Source organism: Peromyscus eremicus, chromosome 16_21, assembly GCF_949786415.1.
Source record: "Peromyscus eremicus chromosome 16_21, PerEre_H2_v1, whole genome shotgun sequence".
Classification (NCBI taxonomy): Eukaryota; Metazoa; Chordata; class Mammalia; order Rodentia; family Cricetidae; genus Peromyscus; species Peromyscus eremicus.
In genome coordinates, this window is record NC_081432.1 from 64696957 (window position 1) to 64716199 (window position 19243).

The 19243-nt window shown below is 37.8% G+C and overlaps 1 protein-coding gene across 4 annotated transcripts in view; it reads right to left on the reverse strand.

Moving 5' to 3' along the window:
• The window catches only part of Tbc1d5 (TBC1 domain family member 5), a 454960-nt gene that overhangs the window by 104921 nt on the left and 330796 nt on the right, over positions 1–19243 (reverse strand). For all 4 annotated transcript variants that reach the window (XM_059244171.1, XM_059244170.1, XM_059244173.1 and 1 more), the window contains one exon: positions 3241–3383. In XM_059244171.1, the coding sequence (XP_059100154.1) occupies positions 3241–3383 (143 nt within the window). The remainder of the gene's footprint in view (positions 1–3240; positions 3384–19243) is intronic.

A 19243-nucleotide genomic window follows, 5' to 3' on the forward strand; every position in this document is an offset into this window, starting at 1 on the left:
CGAAACTGTGCTTCCTTCTCATACCCGTTTCACTGCTGCCACACAGCCCATCTGCCACAGTCTTCCTACTCAGGGTCCTTGTTTCCTCAGTCACTTTCTTCAGTAAACATCGATTTGAAGACTTACTATGTATTAGGCTCTCTTCTAGATGCTGTATTTAAAAAGAAAATCAAGATAGACAAAATCCTGCCTCTCACTGAGGAACTAAGTAGACTGGGTGCTTAAACAACAGAAGGAAACAAACGCACAGTTAATTTTGCTTTTCATAGACACAGCACTGGAACAATAGGAAAAGCTTGCATTGATTCCTGAAGGAGAAACTCCTTCTGGATTGACACATCTCCATCAGTGCTCCTGTATCTTTCTCTTCTATTCTTTTGTTTTTGAAAGATGTCTCGATATATGCCATATCTTTGTTATTTATTAGGTCATCTTTTTGGTTGAAAAATAATGCAATAAAAATGATAATACTTCTATTCTAATCACAATAGCAAGGAAATGGAACCCGCCTAATGTCCATCAACAGATGAATGGATAATGAAAATGGGGTACATACACAGAGGAGTTTTTATTAAGCCACAAAGAAAAGTGAAATTATGAAATTTTCAGTAAACTGGATGGAGCTGGAGAATACTATATTAATTAAGTTAACCCAGGCTAAAAAAGTCAAATACCATATGTTCTTTCTCATATGTAGATCCTATCTGTGGATTTTTATACATGTGTTGTACTTATATAGGAATGAGCATGCTTAGAAACTGAAAACCAGCAATAGTTCTTTGAGGCTGTAATGTAAGCCCTTCTTCTAGTCCCCACTCTTGCAGATTAAAATTAGGGTCTCATGTGTACTAGTTGAGTGCTCTTAAATGGGGCTCCATCCTCCATTCCCAGTTCCTCTTAAACACCAATATGTACAGAGTTCCACATTTGCCCACATTCTCTTTCTGTATATGGTCAACTTAGGTAGCATGGCTGTGTAATTCTTAATATCCTCATGGGAAGTATTTCATATGAAAAGACGGAGTATTAATAATTGCTGCTTTGGAACAGAATTTGTAAACCAAGACTATCACAAACAAAATAGGATACTATGATGACCTTATTCTTAAGAGGCTATACCCATTGTTATGGTTTGACATAATAAAAACCTGTTAATTATTTGCAACTCTATACATTCTTGATATTAACAATGACTGTAATATTTTATGTCTTCCAGTTATTTCTCACAAGAATCTGAAACTCAGTATGGTCAAAGCTTAAACCACACTTAAATTCCTAGCAATTTTTATTTCCTATTCAATTATCTAGTCATTGAAGCCTCCAAACAGGAGGCTTTAGATTTTCCTATTCCTGCTACCTTTTGTATTTAAGCTATGCTTAGCTCTGAATATTTCTCCATTCCACTGTCTGCCTTCTGGAATACTGTTTTTTTTTTTTTGGTTTTTCGAGACAAGGTTTCTCTGTGTAGCTTTGCGCCTTTCCTGGAACTCGCTTTGGAGACCAGGCTGGCCTCGAACTCACAGAGATCCGCCTGACTCTGCCTCCCGAGTGCTGGGATTAAAGGCGTGCGCCACCACTGCCCGGCTACTGTTATAACTTTTATCTGACCTCCTAGCTCTAGTCTTGTCTTATTCAGTTTCATTCACACTGTGACTACTACTCTGTTTTGAATGTGTCAAGAGCCCCGTGACTTATTGCTCAGAGATGATCATCAAGACCCCTCCTGTTTCCTTTTCAGTCTTATCTTATTTCCTCATGAGAATTGTAATCTAGTGATGCCATGTAACTTGAAGAAACGTCTATCCCTGGCAAGCTCCTTTAGAACAAGGGCACCTTGAACACTGAATATTGACCCACTCTACCTTTAGGAGGTACCATCTGCTGTTATAGATTTAATACTGAAGTGAATAAACAATGCCATTACTTTGGTACTTTCCCACATGTGCCCATGCTTTACAGAATCAACAAAAATGTGAAAGGGCTTCAGCTGTCAAAAGTTTGGCATGTTTTATGAAAACAAGAATAGATCTTAGTATAAGAGACATGGTGATTCTATTAATACATGTAGGTGATATGACAAAATTATGAAAAGAGTAATTGTTAATTGTTTAAAATTTCAGAAAATCAGAATGCATTTCAATAGTCTGATTTGGAAAGTTTTGTGAAAATATTATCCAAAAGAATTTTTCTTTTTCCTAAGAGTGTTTTTTCATTCTCTTTTCTTCCTTTTTTTCTTTTGCAAATGTAGAATACACACAGCTTTAAAAGGGAGGTAAGTATTGGATGTCCAAAAATTCAGTATCTATCATATCTACTCAAAAATTCTGCTTTACTGTTTAGATGTCTCATCCAATGCTTTCCATATTCCATATTGCATATTCTTGTATCATAGTTCTGTTTCCACAAGAAGGAATTTTTTGCTTTGTCTCTCAAGAAGCCTAAACTATTTGACATTTCAGGTATAAAAAAAACCTCCACAGTTTTTGGAGAAAATGTGGTCACTTATGCCTACATTTACAATCATTTTCTATTTCCTAATTCAATCACAATACTTAGTGCGATCTTTCCTAATTATATTTTGGCTTACAAATCTTGCTTTGGGAACTGAGATTACTTCTCTGAGAAGAAAAATTATTTAAGGTATTATGAAATCTAAAACACACTGATATGTCCTACAAGCTGAAGCCCTGGCTTTCTGGCCATGGTAAAGCACCCTAGGGTAGTTCTGAGGAGGTAGGTACACATCAATCACTGAGTACTATATTAAGGAATAAAATTTGTTAAAATATAACAAAAAATCTGGAGTCAAATACTCCAGATTTATTTTCCCATTGGCAAGACATTGGCATTATAAAAACAGCTCCAATCTCCCAATAAATATACTTGAATATTTGCTACACGTCAGAAGGTGGAGCTCTAAACATATCTGAAATGCTGGTTTCAATGTGGTCCACAAAAGTGTATACCAAGGGGATTGAAGCAGCCATGAAGTGTTTGGAAAAATCCTTCTAAAGAATATTCTAGTTCTTTGAGGATGACATCACCCATATCATGTAATAGAAGGTTCACTAGCTGAAAAGGCATTTAGTGATTTCCTGTAACATGTCAAAATATTTCTTGTTATTAAAAACTTAGATATGTGTAAATCCAACAATAAATATAAAATACATTTAAAAGGCAAAACATTTTTGAAAAATCATGGCTACCTGGTCGAACATGGGCTAAGTCACAAGTACTTACAAGCATCTCGGATATAGAGGAGCATGGCTATGAAGACGTAATCCACTAAGCTCAGGCTGAGGCCATCAGCAAACAACGCGTCCCAGACCACCAGCAGATCCTGCAGCGGGAACTCTCTCCCAAACAGCAGCCGCACCCATCGCCTGCACAGAGACCAGACAAATGAGAAAACGAGGCTTCTCAAATGATCCTTTTCTCATGAAAATGAACAAGTTACAATTAATAGAACACAGTCAGAAAATACTATTTACTGAAAATATAGCATAATTTAAATTTTAAGAAAGCATTACATAGCAAAACAAAATACTGTAAAATATAAGTTTTAAGTTTTTAAAGTTCTATACTAGACCACAGTGTTGCACATTATTCTTCTGTGTGTAAAACAAAAGAACGACAGTTGGGAAGGACAGACAAGTTTCCTATGAAACAGACAGCACAAACCTTCGCAAGGACAGACAGGACAAACGCGGAGTCAGTGCGGCAGCTGTGGTGCATTTAAGGTTGTTCATTACTGAAAATACCATTCCCCAAATTTCAGTTTCTCTATCCATTTTTGTGAACTTATTAGCTTTTCACAAGTGTTTTCTCTAACAAATCACCATCGTCAAACTTGGAAATTTATATTCTTACATTTAATTATTTAAAATACTCATTTTAAAACTTACTGTTAGGAAAAAATCATTACTCTTGTATATTTTGGAAGGGTCAAGTGTACAGTTATTGAAAATGAAAAAATATTAATAATTCTCTTTTGGCTAGAAATAGGTATCACTAATCAGTTAAACTGTTTTTCAGGGACTGCTTCCCATGCTGATTTCTTGCCCAGGTAAGTGAATACAGCACAGAAGTCAATAAACAGCAAGGGTACTAAACATCCTTGGACATGACTGTATGACGTAAAGAGTGAGGCTTGAGACTTTAGCCTCCAGAAGGCCTAATTAGGCAACTGATATGTAATGTGTACAAGAAAATTAGCATTTAGAAAATTAGCATTGAATATATTTTGATTCATTGATTTCTAATTTTATGCAATAGGGGTACAATTCTTTTACAGTCTTTTCCCAAGCACACTTCAGTAAGAATTCTATATAATTCTGACATATTGCAGAGAATCTAAAAATTTTAATTTCCAGTACTAGCAAATAATATAAAATAGAAATTCTTTAGAAATTAATCACACACACACACACACACACACGATAAGCAAAGTATCTTACTTTTTTGTAAAATATGAAACCAAATACAACCATCTGGAGGTTAATGTGAGGATACTTGCTTCAGGAGTATTGCATTTAAGGCACAGCTGTGTCAGAATACTCTCTAACCACGTGCATATAGCACCATAATTATTAGAAATCATATGACCAAACACATCCATTCATATTCATATTATCAAATTAATCAAGAGTATTTTTTTCTAGACTGTTTTGTACTACAGCCATTACTCATTTTTTTCATAAAAAAACTGCATAGGTAAATATTTTTTAAATGTTATAATAATTTCAACAATGTTTAGTCTATCTTTCAGATCTTAGTGTACTGCTACAATAGAGTGGCTAACACAGAATGTATGTTATCTTTCAACTTCGTAGCAAAAGAAAAAACTGCTGTGCACTTCTAATTCTCACAAGTCACCCAGGCTAATATGTACCACTCCATAAAGAACAAAGTAAACTAAATGATATTCTTGGAAGTTATGAAGAATTAACTGGTCTTGCAAGAGTGGTGGGGGAACTAGAGTAGAGCAAAAGCACCAGTGCCGAGAATTTTCAATGACATGTAAACATTTACACGTCAATGACTGACACACTCAGAACTGCTTCCTTGCAGATATTTAACTGACACAACTAGAAAACAAAATTTGATCAATGAATAAAATGAATGAATGTTAATCCAGGACATGGAAGAAAATATCAAATTATTTTCCTTAGCATTCCTTACAGCTCAAATTCTTATGTCAACTTCATCACAGTGTATCCAACAAGAGCAGGTTTTTTTTTTTAAAGAAAGACTTTATCTATGACAAGATACTGGTCACTACTCAAACTTCTCCTGCGGCATGCCTGTTGGTGAGGGCTGCCCTAGCTCAGCTGTGTATCCTGCGGCACTGCAGAAGGGACACGTGCCACTCCTCATTCTTCTCAGTGACCAGGCCAGTGCTCAGTCTCCAACTGTCCATATGTGTAACACCTTCAGCACTTTCCTGTTTGATGTGAAGTCTGTGAGGCGCTACTTTACAAACTTTCACCTTGCCGAAATCTCTTCTCCTTAATCCCACACCGAGGAGCAAATACACACACTGGGTAGGGGATAGGGGTGAGGAGTGGGAAAGGGAGCGGGGAGACTTGAAAAGGTCTTTGCCAAGTGCATAGAGACTTCACTCAGTGCTCTCTGTGATGTGTACTGGGATCTTGTTAAATGCACTGTAAAGTCACATATCATACTACTAAAAAGTAAAGGTCTAGCTTAGTCAGAAACACTGATCTTAGTAATAGTGGCACAAAAACAGTTCAGGAAGTGGAAGAAAATTTAAAAATATGTAAGAAAGACAGGTTACTGCTAGGTATGTAGTATACTACTTTTTATTAACTCATTAGTTCATGTATCTATCACTGTGTGCATGTATATGGGTGTGTGCATGTGTATGGATGTGTGCATTGTGTGAGTGTGCATGTGTGTAGGTGTGTGCATGTGTGCATGTGTATGGGTGTGTGCATGTGTATGGGTGTGTGCATGTGTGTGGGTGTGTGCATGTGTGTGGGTGTGTGCATGTGTGTGGGTGTGTGCATGTGTGTGGGTGTGTGCATGTGTATGGGTGTGTGCATTGTGTGGGTGTGTGTATGTGTATGGGTGTGTGCATGTGTGTGGGTGTGTGCATGTGTGTGGGTATGTGCATGTGTGTGGGTGTGTACATGTCCTAACGCCCATGGTGAGAGCAGAGGGAAGCTTTCAGGGATCAACTCTCTCCTTTGCCTGGGAGCCCAGGGATAGAATCAGTTCTTCAGGTTTGTGCTTGAAGTGCTTTTGTCTGTTGTACCATTTTGCTGGCTCAGAATGTTAATTTATATAAGACCTAATAATTTGTACATGTAACAACACTGAAGTATAATTCCTATTTTCTATTTTTAATAGGGGCAAATTCTTAACTTTTAAAGAATATGATTAAAGCAATGGTATGAAACTAACAAGGAACTTGTCAATAATCACTTTACGTTCGATTTAGTTCACACATATACTCAAAACAAAAAACTTCATGTGCTATTTTGGATTTTTTTTCTCACTGATTTAAAAGCAAAGGAAAAATTCAGTGCTTTATGGAATGAGTTACTAATAGATATTGTTTCAGTAAGCTTTTATATTCTCAGGAAAAAAATCTACTTTAAAAAAACAAGGCCCTATAAAGAAGTTATGTCTACAATTAACATGCTTTTATTGCAGTTAAAAATATTTAGTGAGTGTTAAGTTACACTTAAGGGTAGCATTAAACCTTTCTTACCTTTAAAGACAGTTCAGTTTAATTGCTTGATACCATTAACTTTGCTTTTCAGATGCTGCACCTGAAGACAGTGATGCTCACACACTTCAAGGCATGTGATGACACAGGGGTTCAGACTTTACCAGAGCTATGTAGTAATCACAGCTACACAAACAGAATGACTATCAAAGCACTAAAGTTAGTAATAAACTACTCAGAGACAGGACAGTCTTTAGCGGCTCTCAACTGTCAGTCCTGTGTAATGAAACTGCTTCTTCCGGGGGATCATTAACTACTGATGGTGTTATTGCTTGGTGAATGGCGCATAGAAACACCAAGAGGAAATTGATTCATGAGAATGGCCAACTTGTAGTTTAACTAAGCATAGCCAACATGGGTACAGAGGGTTATATATATATATATATATATATATATATATACATAATATATATATCCTACACATATATATATCCTACACCTTCTTTTCTACTTCTTTTCTTTTAATGACCATTTTATATGGGATATGTCTATCACAACCACACAAGAACAAGGTAGGAAAATGTATTCAATTTAATTGAACAAACACCAGAAAAGAACCTAGGCAGGTGTGGTGGTGCACATCTTTAATCCCAGCACTCAGGAGACAGAGGCAGGTGGAGCTCTATGAGTTCCAGGCCAGCCTGGTCTACAGAGAGAGTTCCAGGTCAGCCAGGGCTACACAGAGAAACCTTGTCTCAAAAAACAAAATAAAACAACAACAAACAAAACAAAAAACTGAAACAAACCAGAAGAACAATAAAAACAGTGTATTTTTGCTCAATCACACACACACACACACACACACACACACACACACACACACATTAATTTGGGGTTTTGCTGTTTTTTCATTTGTACTCTTAAAAGCCAGAGAATTTTAAATATTCAATTCTCATTCTTGAATAAACACAGAATCCAAATTCTTTTAGTAACAGGTAAAAACAAAAGCAAGTAAGTCATGAAACTATCTGAGGTTGAACACCTACTTGATTGAGTCTAGGAATTTTTAATGCTGGGTTTTCCTGTAATTCTTTTGAAATGAATTGATTTTGAATATTTACATTAACCCTGTGAGAATAGTCTCAAGAGCTGCAGTTATTATAGCTAGGGTCACAAGACATTGTCAACTTTAATTCTTATTTTTAAAAATTAAAATTACAAAGAATGTATGGTAAAATGACTTCCAATTCATATTTACTATTTTTCTAAAATTTCTGTAAAATACACCATTGGAAGATATTTAACTTACTTGGTAAGACTTTTTAAAAATTTAGACAGAGAGACAGGGTATATAAACAGATTAAGCCTCACAGGGTGATAATGCTCCCCCACAAACCAACACTAACAATGATGCCCATGCCAGGCATGAAACATCTCCCTTTGAGTTGTTGGTCACAGAAGCCCAAAAGAATCTCCAAATAACACAGGCTATTGCCATTGTCCTTGGTTATCTTCCAGAATTTGAAGGTGAAATCCTATTGCTGAAGATATCACATGATTTGGACACAGGACTCAGAGGTACTGAGGTGGAACTGACCTAGGAGCTTCCTCCTAAGAACTAGATCTCATAGTATAAGAAAGTGCAACACAAGCTGGCAGGGAAAAAAGCACTCAGTAGGCCGGGCGGTGGTGGCGCACGCCTTTAATCCCAGCACTCGGGAGGCAGAGCCAGGCGGATCTCTGTGAGTTCGAGGCCAGCCTGGACTACCAAGTGAGTTCCAGGAAAGGCGCAAAGCTACACAGAGAAACCCTGTCTCGAAAAACCAAAAAAAAAAAAAAGCACTCAGTAGTCACACCCAGCTGTAAAGTCTATGAACCACAACAATGGCAGCCTGGCAAGACTAGGTACAATAGTGGCAGTTTTAGTTTGGGAATAATAAACGGCTGTCTAATTAGACTGAAGGCCTGCTCAACAGGAGAGAATTCATGCCTCGTACTAAACACCTAGCCAACTACCCATGGATGGAGAAAGGTCATAGGTCCTAGAGGAGAACCTAGTTCTGCCATTTTCCTAAGTTCAAATGAATTTTAATTGTATTCTAAATATTTATCTTTCTATTCACAGATAAGAATCATTTTCACTTCTCCTCAAAGAAGCTTGTTTATGCAACAGATGCAGTAGGGGGCTTTTTACAGAGGTCCACAATTGGTAATAAACACAGAGGAGAACCACAGGGCACACAATCCCAAGTGGTCCATCTATAATGCACCCCCACACCTAAGGCTCAGGTGACATCCCAGAAGAGGGGGCTGCTTAATGACAATATTAGTTGACATGTCAATGTGGATAAGAAAAATGTCACACGTCCCTACCCTTAGATGAACAGCTACAGGCAATAAATGGTTGCTGAGAGAGATATAGTCAGTTGAGAGGGAATATAGAGGGGACACATGATGGGGGGTAGAGAAAGAGGCGGGGAATATGTAAATACAGTAATCATGTAGAAAATTCACAAAAAATTCAAATTAAAAAAAATAATTCAAATTTATTTCCCATTTCTTGTGATCCACAGGTTGAACTGGGGTCAGGTTTGGCTTTCTAGGAACACACATGAATCCTAAGTTAATCAAACATAAGCATATATACTCAAACTATTAAAAGGGCATTTTTGACTTTAGGGAACATGCACTGTTCTATCAGAGGGCAGTGTGTAGCCCTTTATTAAGGAGGACTTCTTATTCCAGAAGTAAGTCCCTAATAATTATCATGCAAAAATTTCTAGTGTAATTTATTCTTTTTCACAAGTGTCTGAAACTTGTTTATCAGAATAAACGTGATAAGCCCTTTGCAAAAAAACAGTCTGAGAGGGAAGTACAGCATTGTATATCAATCTTTTTCATTCATTTATAAAGGACGCCCATGGACTGATGGGCATAAGATGACTATAGGACATTGTAAGGCTGTATGATCTGTGAACATTCTCAATCCCTTCCTCTCTCTCCTCCTCCTTTAGAACAGGGGATCTCAACCTTCCTTAATGCTGTGACTCTTTTATAAAGTTCCTCATGTTATGGTGACCTCCAATCACGACATTATTTTCATGACTACTTCATAACTGTAATTTTACTACTGTTATGCAGATGTCTTAGGCTACCCATGTGAAAGGGTTGTATAAACCCCCAAATAGTCGCAACCCACAGATTGAGAATCGCTGTTTTAGAAGTACTGTCTACTATTACAAGTATGGTATTTGAAAGACTGAGTAACTTTAGCTCATGTAATTTACCAGCAAGTTCAGGTAAAACAAACTAGGGAAGTCTTGTATAGTTGTAGGAATAGGACTCACTGCCTAAGAACCATCTTGTCCACTCAAGTGAGGTGCACCTCAAAGCCTAACCCTGACTTAAGAGTCTATGGAAAAGTGTCACTAAAGAAAGATTTTCTACCCCACCACATCTTGTGCTCTGCCACATATGAGCTTCTTGGCATTTCCTGGAGCAAATTACTTAAAGGCTACTATTATAGGTGAATGACACAAAAAATTCAAGTGTAGTTGGTGATCATATTGGAAAAATTAGTTTCAGGCTTTGTAAATAACGATTTTTAAATTGTTTTCCAATTCCCACTTCCAGAGAGTTTGTAAATACTTTGCTCTGTTATTTTACATTCAGAAACAGGAATTATCAAATCAATTTTCTAAAACAACATGAACAGAATTGTTAAAAATAATAGTGCCCATCTTCTTTAACCTGGAACTCATTTTTAAAGAGAATAAACTAGTTTGACTTTAGTGCCAGTGGGATCTTCATCACGGCACAAAACGTAGAACTTCCTATGCATTACATGACACTGGGTATATCACCAAGCTGAGAAATACCAGAATCTACTTAGTGATGACAGGCAAGTTTCCATAAGCATTTAATCTCAACTTCAACAATGGTGAAGGAAATAGCCAAAGCAAGGTGGGTCAGACTTCAAGAGAGCCAGACAGACCCATTCCTAAAGGGAAGCAGGGATCCATGATTTCCTTTGGTGTCTAACTCCAGTTTATAGCTGAGTGTAGTGGGTAGCCATTCCAGCTTTGATCTGGAAGTTCCAACCCCCATTGAGACTTGGGCAACTGTCATGCCTACAAGGCAGGGCCAAAGGAAGCGCCTGCCGATCCAGATCTCACTAGGAAACCTTTGTGGGCCTCCACAACTCCCCTTTCTTGATATAATAAAGCCCCCCCCCCCCAAGGCCCCTCAGATAGACTGTGCTTGTCTTAGGTAGTCCTTCTTGATTATCTTCCTTACCCATCATGAGATATACTTTCTATCAGGCATACTATGACTTAGGTTGGAAGCTATCAAGAAGAAAGTTGCCCGTCTTTGACTAACAGCCTCTGATAGGAGGGGGTACAGAGCATAACTCAGCTCTGACTCAGGTCCCTACTGAGTCTGCAAATCATCCACAGTGATCTCCACAGCTGCCATACCTCCCAGTAAAGGAGTAGAGGATGATAAAGGTGGAATATCCTTTTTGGAATGGGTCTAAGGTGACTACAGCAGTCTTAGCTGCACCAAGCCCGTTTCCTGGATCAAAACTGTCTCCTAACAGATGTTCAATAAAAATTTCAAGAGACTATTTTGATTCTCAGTCATTTCAAATCACTTCAAAGTATCCACTCAAGTAAACAAAAACCCATGCTAATTATAGAAACACTTTTATAAACTAACTCAACTGTGGGAGGCTTACCCCGTTGTGGGAGGCCTACCCCTTTCTAAACAGAAACAGAAGGAGTAGAAACTTCTAAGAAGAAGACAGAAGAGCACCCCTAATTATGACACCTTCACTTAAGTTTTCCAGGGGCCACTGAGTTCATAAAATTATATTTTAAGCTATCATAAAAAGTATTCAAATATATCTGAAGGTAAAAAGTAATAAAAACTTGAAGATGCTTCTATTTCTATTTGGTTTATCTTTTAAAAATTAATGTTACCTAACTTCTCCGGACTAGACAGATATTGAATTTACACTTTTTACAAACTTATATTTAAAAGGAAACTCCATTTTTTACATATTTACAAGTAGCATGATTATCACTACACATATTTACACTTTACAAACTTACATTCAAAAGCAAACTCTATTAGCAAACATCTAGAAAGGATTTCTTTTTTTTTAATTAATTTATTTATTATATATACAGTGTTCTGCTTGCATATATCCCTTCATGCCAGAAGAGGGCGCCATATCCCATTACAGATGGTTGTGAGCCACCATGTGGTTGCTGGGGATTGAACTCAGGACCTCTGGAAGAACAGCCAGTGCTCTTAACCTCTGAGCCATCTCTCCAGCCCTAGAAAGGATTTCTTAACAGAACTAATAACAAGACAGGAAGTACGCAAATCATTTCTTTTTTTTTTTTTTCTTGGTTTTTCAAGACAGGGCTTCTCTGTGTAGCTTTGCGCCTTTCCTGGAACTCACTCAGTAGGAAAGGCTGGCCTTGAACTCACAGAGATCTATCTGCCTCTGCCTCCTGAGTACTGAGATTAAAGGCATGAACCACCACCACTCGGCTCACAAATCATTTCTAAAGTTCCAAGTTTATAGTCAGCTTTGATATAACTCTGAAAGTTTCCTTGAGAGTTTAAAGTCAGAGCCTAATATATCAGTGGCCCTTAAACTTGACTGAGGGTAAAATTCCCTCTTCTTAATTTTTTAAAACTGCATTTTTTAAGATTACCAAGAGTTTTTAAAATGATGCTAATATTTCCTTCTTGCATTTTTAGCACAACTCAATCTTTTAGGTTTTTCTTTTTCCCCAAACCTAAAGCAATTTCCCAATTCAAGGACGACTTTCCCTTGTTTTCTAAAGGATTTCAAAGCAGCTTGTTGACAAATAGAATTAGCATTTTAATCATTTCCTGAGAGGCAAGCTGTTCACCTGTTCCTAGTTCTCAGGAAGTATAAGGCTAAGCTTTTTAATATTGCTTGGAAAAGAAATGGCATTTTGTGCAGAGTTTTTGAGCAGTGCGGTATCAGAATTTCTGTTACAAACTATATTTCCCAAACAGCCTTTCTCTATATAGTCACACTGTTACAAGCTACATTATGGACTACATTTCCCAAGCTGCCTTTCTCTGTATCATCACACTGTTATGAACGAAGTACATTTCCCATGCTGCCTTTCAGGTGTGGAAGAAAACTTCTGTCCACACAGTCCATATTTGTGCCAAAATCAAGCTTCTGCTTTTACCACAAGAGATTTTTTTTGTCTTCCCTAAGCTTACATTAAGACACCTGCATTACTGTTTTGACAGGTGTACATTTCTAATCAGATTTTTCATCGGCCACTGTTCCCAGAATGGGTTATATCTGTCTGAGTACACTCACAGAGGTGTTTGTTGCCAGAAGTGAAAATCCTTGGGTGCTTCCCTCCCCTGCCTCATTGGGTCAGTGAAATGGAATGATAATACTTAAAAAAAAGAGTTTTTTCAGAAAGGTTTTTTTTTTTTTTTTTTTTTTTTTGCTGCTGTTGGTGCTGCATAGCCCCACTACTGACTCAGGGCTTGCAGTTGGGCGGGTGACTGTCACCATCCCTGCTGGCCTTGTTTGTAGGCCGTATTTTTTATACTAGCAGCTTTCCCCAGGTCGTGCACCATCTCTGCCTTAGATCCACACTCAACGAAGCTGCCTGATGACTGCAGGGATCATAGTATCCCCAGAACACACTCAAACTCCGAGGTGCTTACTCCCTGGCCCTTCATTGATTGCTTCCCAATTGCTGGTTAGAAGTGGAGACACAACACTAACAGTGAGGATTAGCAATGCTTCAGGAGATTTTTTTTTCTATGTTAGGGCAGTTACAAATGATTCTCCCATTCTGATAAGATGTTTCTTCCAGGTGAATTTACTTTTTGCCCTTACAGAAAGAGAAAAAAAAAAAAATCTGAGAAGGAAAGGTCTGAAAAGCTTTTAGATTTTTAGAGAGATGACTAAGTTTTTCCTAAGATTTCTGTTCTCTAAACTTTGGCTTCATGATCAAATGGAAACTAATTTTGATTGTACAGTGTTGTAATGGCATCTGCCAGTGGAGCGGAGAGTTTCGTTTCATTCGCATCCACCTCAGGGAAAATTCTTTCCTCTGCCATGCAAGACTTAGAATTAAGCTGTCTACAGGCCAAAAGGTTCCACAAAAATCTTTTTCTGCTCATTTTTCTTATCTTTGATAGATTTTTCTGATTCGTCCCCGGGAGTTTACGTTCACAGCCTCATAGTTGGAAAATCAAGGGCATAGCTCCTCCATCTTGTTGTTTAACTCATTCTATGTTTTGTCTAATACTATATTTCTACATTCTACCTTTCATTTTTTCCTTCTTACCCTAAATTTTTTCTAATTTTTATAGATAGAAACTAAGGAGGAAAAAAAAGAAAGAAACCTAGATAGAGAAAAATATACACTGCAGCCTCACTTTTCAACTTTGGCATTCCGCTGCCCAACTTTCACTCTTGAGAATAAAACACCGTCACTTTTATTTTTTAATTCCTTATTGGACATGCCCCCTTACACCTGCGATGCCCCCAACACTCTTTTCATCAAGTTCCTATCCCTGTTCCTGCTGCCATTTGTGGGAGACCAGCTCCCACATTTTTATGACAGGGAACTCTTTAGGAGTGAGGGATAAGAGATATTAGGTAGAAATATAGAGGTAAAAGGATAGAGGAGGGAGAAACAAAGAGAAATACAGGATAGGCTCAAGAGAGCCTGGACCATTATCCACCAGCCTCTTCCTTCTCTTCTAAAAGGCTACTTAGAGAAATGCCAATGGGTGGAGCAAAGACCTTCCCCTAGCTCAGTCAGGTGTAGACCCTTCCAATCACCTAGTAACCATGGATATGGTCAAACAATCCTATAATGCAGCCCTGCTGGGTAAAGCAAGCTCAACACTGAACTCTAAGAGATTTCTCTCCAGTGGTTTACTTCTGGAGCCATGTTGTACAGGTGGAAGATAAATGTCAGCATAAGGAAGTTTTCCTGGAATCATTCAAAATCTAATACACAGTGAAAAATACATGAAGTCCACCAACTGAGAGTAAGCAAAGACTATTTCTTTAGCAATTGCTACAGAAAGTCAACTGCTATAACATTTGACAGAAAATCAAAAGCAGTAAAGAAAATTTTAGAATGGGGGTTGGGGGAGAAGTGGGCTCCATTTCTGTCTGATGAGAAATTGTGACTAGCTAAAAGTGGAGGCACATGTAACTTGACCTGTAGGCTGGCCTTGGAAACAGCACAGGGTGTGGAACAGACAAGTCTACAGACACTCAGATGCCTGAGGTGGTGGCTGGTGACCTCAGATGGCCAAGGTTCTCCTGTCATATATGCCTTGACCACTGGCCTTTTGTCCATTCAGTCTTTCAACATAGGCCAGGCTTCTCAGCCATTCCTGTGCTCAGCTTAGAATTAGCAAGTTTCAGAAATTAAAAATTACTTCCTATGAGAGCTTTAATCCCTAGTGAAGACAAATATGATAACCAATGGCCACTAGATGTGTGCTTTCCTCAATAAAAAAAACTTCATGAAAACTATACAGCACTATGACTTAAATTCAAGTATGTTATTAATAGCAAGTTCTGGATTCATCTGAGAGTTCAATTACATTTATAAATATTCTCCTCTGAAAAGCACACAAACCCATACTCATATCTAGTCACATGCCCACCACAAGTAAGAGTGTAGGGAATCCAAGGACATTAAGATGAGCCTTTTTGTTTGGTTGTTTTTGTTTTTTTGAAACAGGGTTTCTGTGTGTATCTCTGGCTATCCTGGAACCTGCTCTGTAGAACAGGCTTGCCTCGAACTCAGATATCCACCTGCCTCTGCCTCCCGAGTGCTGGGATTAAAGGCATGTGCTACCAATGCCCAGCACTAAATACCTTTCTTATTTTAGATGTTTGTATTACCATGGAATATTACATTCTACCGAAAGGAATGTGTATTCTCCCGGAATTTAAAAAGATGAGATCTTCATTCTTTTTTTTTTTTTTGAGATCTTCATTCTTAAAGGGTTTCTGGGTTATGCCCTTGCCTGCAGGGAGCTGATCTATATGGTACAGGGAGCTGAATCGTCTATAAATCCACACCATTCTGGGAAAACACCCACAGTTTAATTATACTAATTCCTCGGGAGAAGTGAAAAAGCTGGAGCAAAATGAGGTGACTACCTCTCCCAGATTCTACCAACCCTGACATGATCAAAAGGAAGACTGAAAAAGAATGAGAATCCTCATCTGAGATTTCTCAAGTTTTAACTGTAATTTAGTAAATACTATGCTAGGCTATACACTTGATGTTATGATGGCAACTCTTAATATAAGACTTATCCAAAGAAAAATCTTAATTCAATAATAATTCTACCAATCTGGGTTCCTCAGTTAACTATGGTTTTCTTGTGCCTCTACACCCCCCCCTGCCCCCCCACTAAATCTGTCAAAGAATCTAGGCACGCTCAATCTAGGCAAATTGATGGCAACATTAGCAAACTCTAAGTAAGAAAGTACAAACAAGTCAAACATTGCTAAATACATCTCAAAGCTAAGTAGTAACGGCTTTTGAGTTATCTTTCATTGGGATTATATATGTCCGAGGTTTTATCCAGTTTTTGGATAATCAAGAGCTAAACATGGGCTTGTGTTGTAGTTCACTGCTAGAATGCTTGTCTAGCATTTGCAAGGTCGTAAGTTCAAGCCTTAGGACCCACAATGAAATAAAACAAAAAGCTGAAAATATTTGCCCGATGAAGCTGCTCTGACTAAAGAGCAGGGAGTGAGAGGCAGGAAAAATATGAGAAAACCTGAATGATCCAGTGAAGACAAACGACACTCAACTCCATTACATTCATTATGTTGGTTATGTATGTGATGTGTAAATATGTCTTGTAACCCAAATCAAACAATTCCTTCTGGGAGGGAAGAGGAAGACTCAAGCAGCTAAGGAAATGCATAGGTTTAGGAGCTGAGCATCTCCCATTTGCTGAGGAGAAGGCTCTCTTGGAAACTGCTGCAAAGCTGTGCAGGACTTCCGGGGATATCACTTTCCTGAGTTATCACTCATGCTGGGGTGGGAAGCTCAGTGACTCAGCTGTGTTCCTGTTGGTAACTCCTACCCTACACTCCTGTAAGGAATGAAACAAACTCACTGGTTCACTAAGATAGGCTTAGAGTGGATCATTCATGTGTTCTGCCAGCCATGTTCACATCTTCCCTAGAAAATCACACCGTGGGTTCACTGAAAACCCAGATCAACTTAAGTCATCAAAAATACTTTCCGCTGTGAGTGGAAACACAAAAGTTAAAAGTGAAGTTGGCTATTCCACTTTATCTCTATCTGATAGCTACATGAATGCATGCGTAGGTTTTTTTTTTTTTTTTTTTTGGTTTTTCGAGACAGGGTTTCTCTGTGTAGCTTTGCGCCTTTCCTGGAACTCACTTGGTAGCCCAGGCTGGCCTCGAACTCACAGAGATCCGCCTGGCTCTGCCTCCCGAGTGCTAGGATTAAAGGCGTGCGCCACCACCGCCCGGCTAGCGTAGGTTTTTTAAAGGGTAAAATACACATGGTTACAGGGACAGAGACAATTATGGGTGGAATCAGACAGTACAGTACCACCATCCACATGATTCTCACTAACAAACTCAAGGAAATGCAATCAGGAAAGGATAGTTTTGCTTTGTAAGTGATATCAAAATAATCCGCACTATAAAATCATGAACCTTGTACCTACTTTTCACACTGTATATATATAAACTTTTAAAGGCAACAAATAAAGAATGTCTTGAAAATAAGTAGAAGAAATTGCTGTATATTCAAAGGCTTCTTAGGACAAAGAAAATTCATAGTAAATAACTAGTAAGTTGGACTTTATAAAAATTAGAAACTTCTCTTTAAATAACATTGTTAAGAAAATAAAAATGTCACACATTGAGAAAAAACATATAAGCAAAGGACATATTTCTTGAATATATAAGGAACTCACAATTCTATCACAATAAATAAATATTCAAATTTATGAAATAGGCATAAAAAATGTGCAAAGACACTTCACCCCCCAAAAAAAATAGTATAATAGCAAATAAACAAAAGGGGCTCAATAAAGTTAATTATTATGGAAATACATATTGAAACCACAATGGATTCTGCTATATATCCATTAGAGTGACTCTTGTTATTTATTCTTTTGATTTGCTCTTGAAAAAGTTCCCTTGGGTTGCCAAAGTTGGCTTGAATGATCCTCTTATTTCAGCCTCCCAAGTATCTGTGACTAAGGCATGTAGCAGGGCCTGGTTTAATATGGCTTCTACAAATGACAAAATGTAGTGGTGATAAGAACAAAATTACTAGAAACTCTCATGTATTGTCAATGTTAATGCAGAATGGTACAACCATTTTTAGAAAGCAGTCTGAAAGCCATTTGTTTCTCATAAAGTTAAGACAATACTTACCAAAGAACCAACTAATCTATCTCTCCAGGATTTATCCAAGAGAAATATATTCACACAAACACCTGCATGTGATTATTTATGCTTTTATTCATATTTGCCCCAAACTGGAAAAACCCAACTATCCTTTGATTGACTAATGCTTAAACAATCTGTGGTGTATCCAAATGCTGGAATACTATTAATAAAAAAATGAGCTACTGATATAATCAATAACATGATGAATCTTAACTGCATTACTTAAATGAAAGAAAACAGATTTAAAAAGCTCCATACCACGTGGTTCTTTTTATGTATTATACTAGGAAAAGCAAAGCAAAACTATAGAGTTAGCCCAAAAAGATCAGTGGTGGTCAAGGATTAAGGAAGGGCTGAGGGAAGAAATGCTTACAAAAGGACACAAGGATCATGTTAAATAGAAGAAATTCACCCTAGTACAAATGCATGTGATGGTCAAATTACACTTCAGTGTATCTGATTTTAAAAAATGACAACTACAGGCAAAGTATGCCATGAAAATCATGGCTGCTCAAGTATCCCACCAAGTAAGTAAAGGGAGCGACGGCTCAGTGGGGAAAAGCAATCCTCACGTCAGCCTGAAGAACTGACTGGAACCTGTGTCAAAAGCTGGATGGAGTGCCACTTGTCTACAGTTCCAGCACTCCTCGTGAGAGATGGAAGGTGGATACAGAGGAGCTAGTAGCTTCAGATGTTACAGTCTACACTGCTTAGCACAGTGGCAGAAGTAAGAGAGAACCTGCTTCAAAACATGGTGGAAAGGCAGAACCAACTCCAGGAAAACAGCCCACTGACTAAACCCCATGTAAACTGTGGCATGCTTATGCACACGCTCACACATACACACAATAAACACATTTAAAAGGTAATAGAGAATTATATTAAAAAGTAAGTTAATAAAATTGAATGAAGAATGTGGAATAAATTTTATATGACTGTACTTAATCTCTGCAAGTACACTAGTTACTCTATGAAAAAATTCAAAGATTTTTAAATAATCTCATAGAAATACAAACAAATACGTCCTACAAAGGATTGCAATGGAGAAT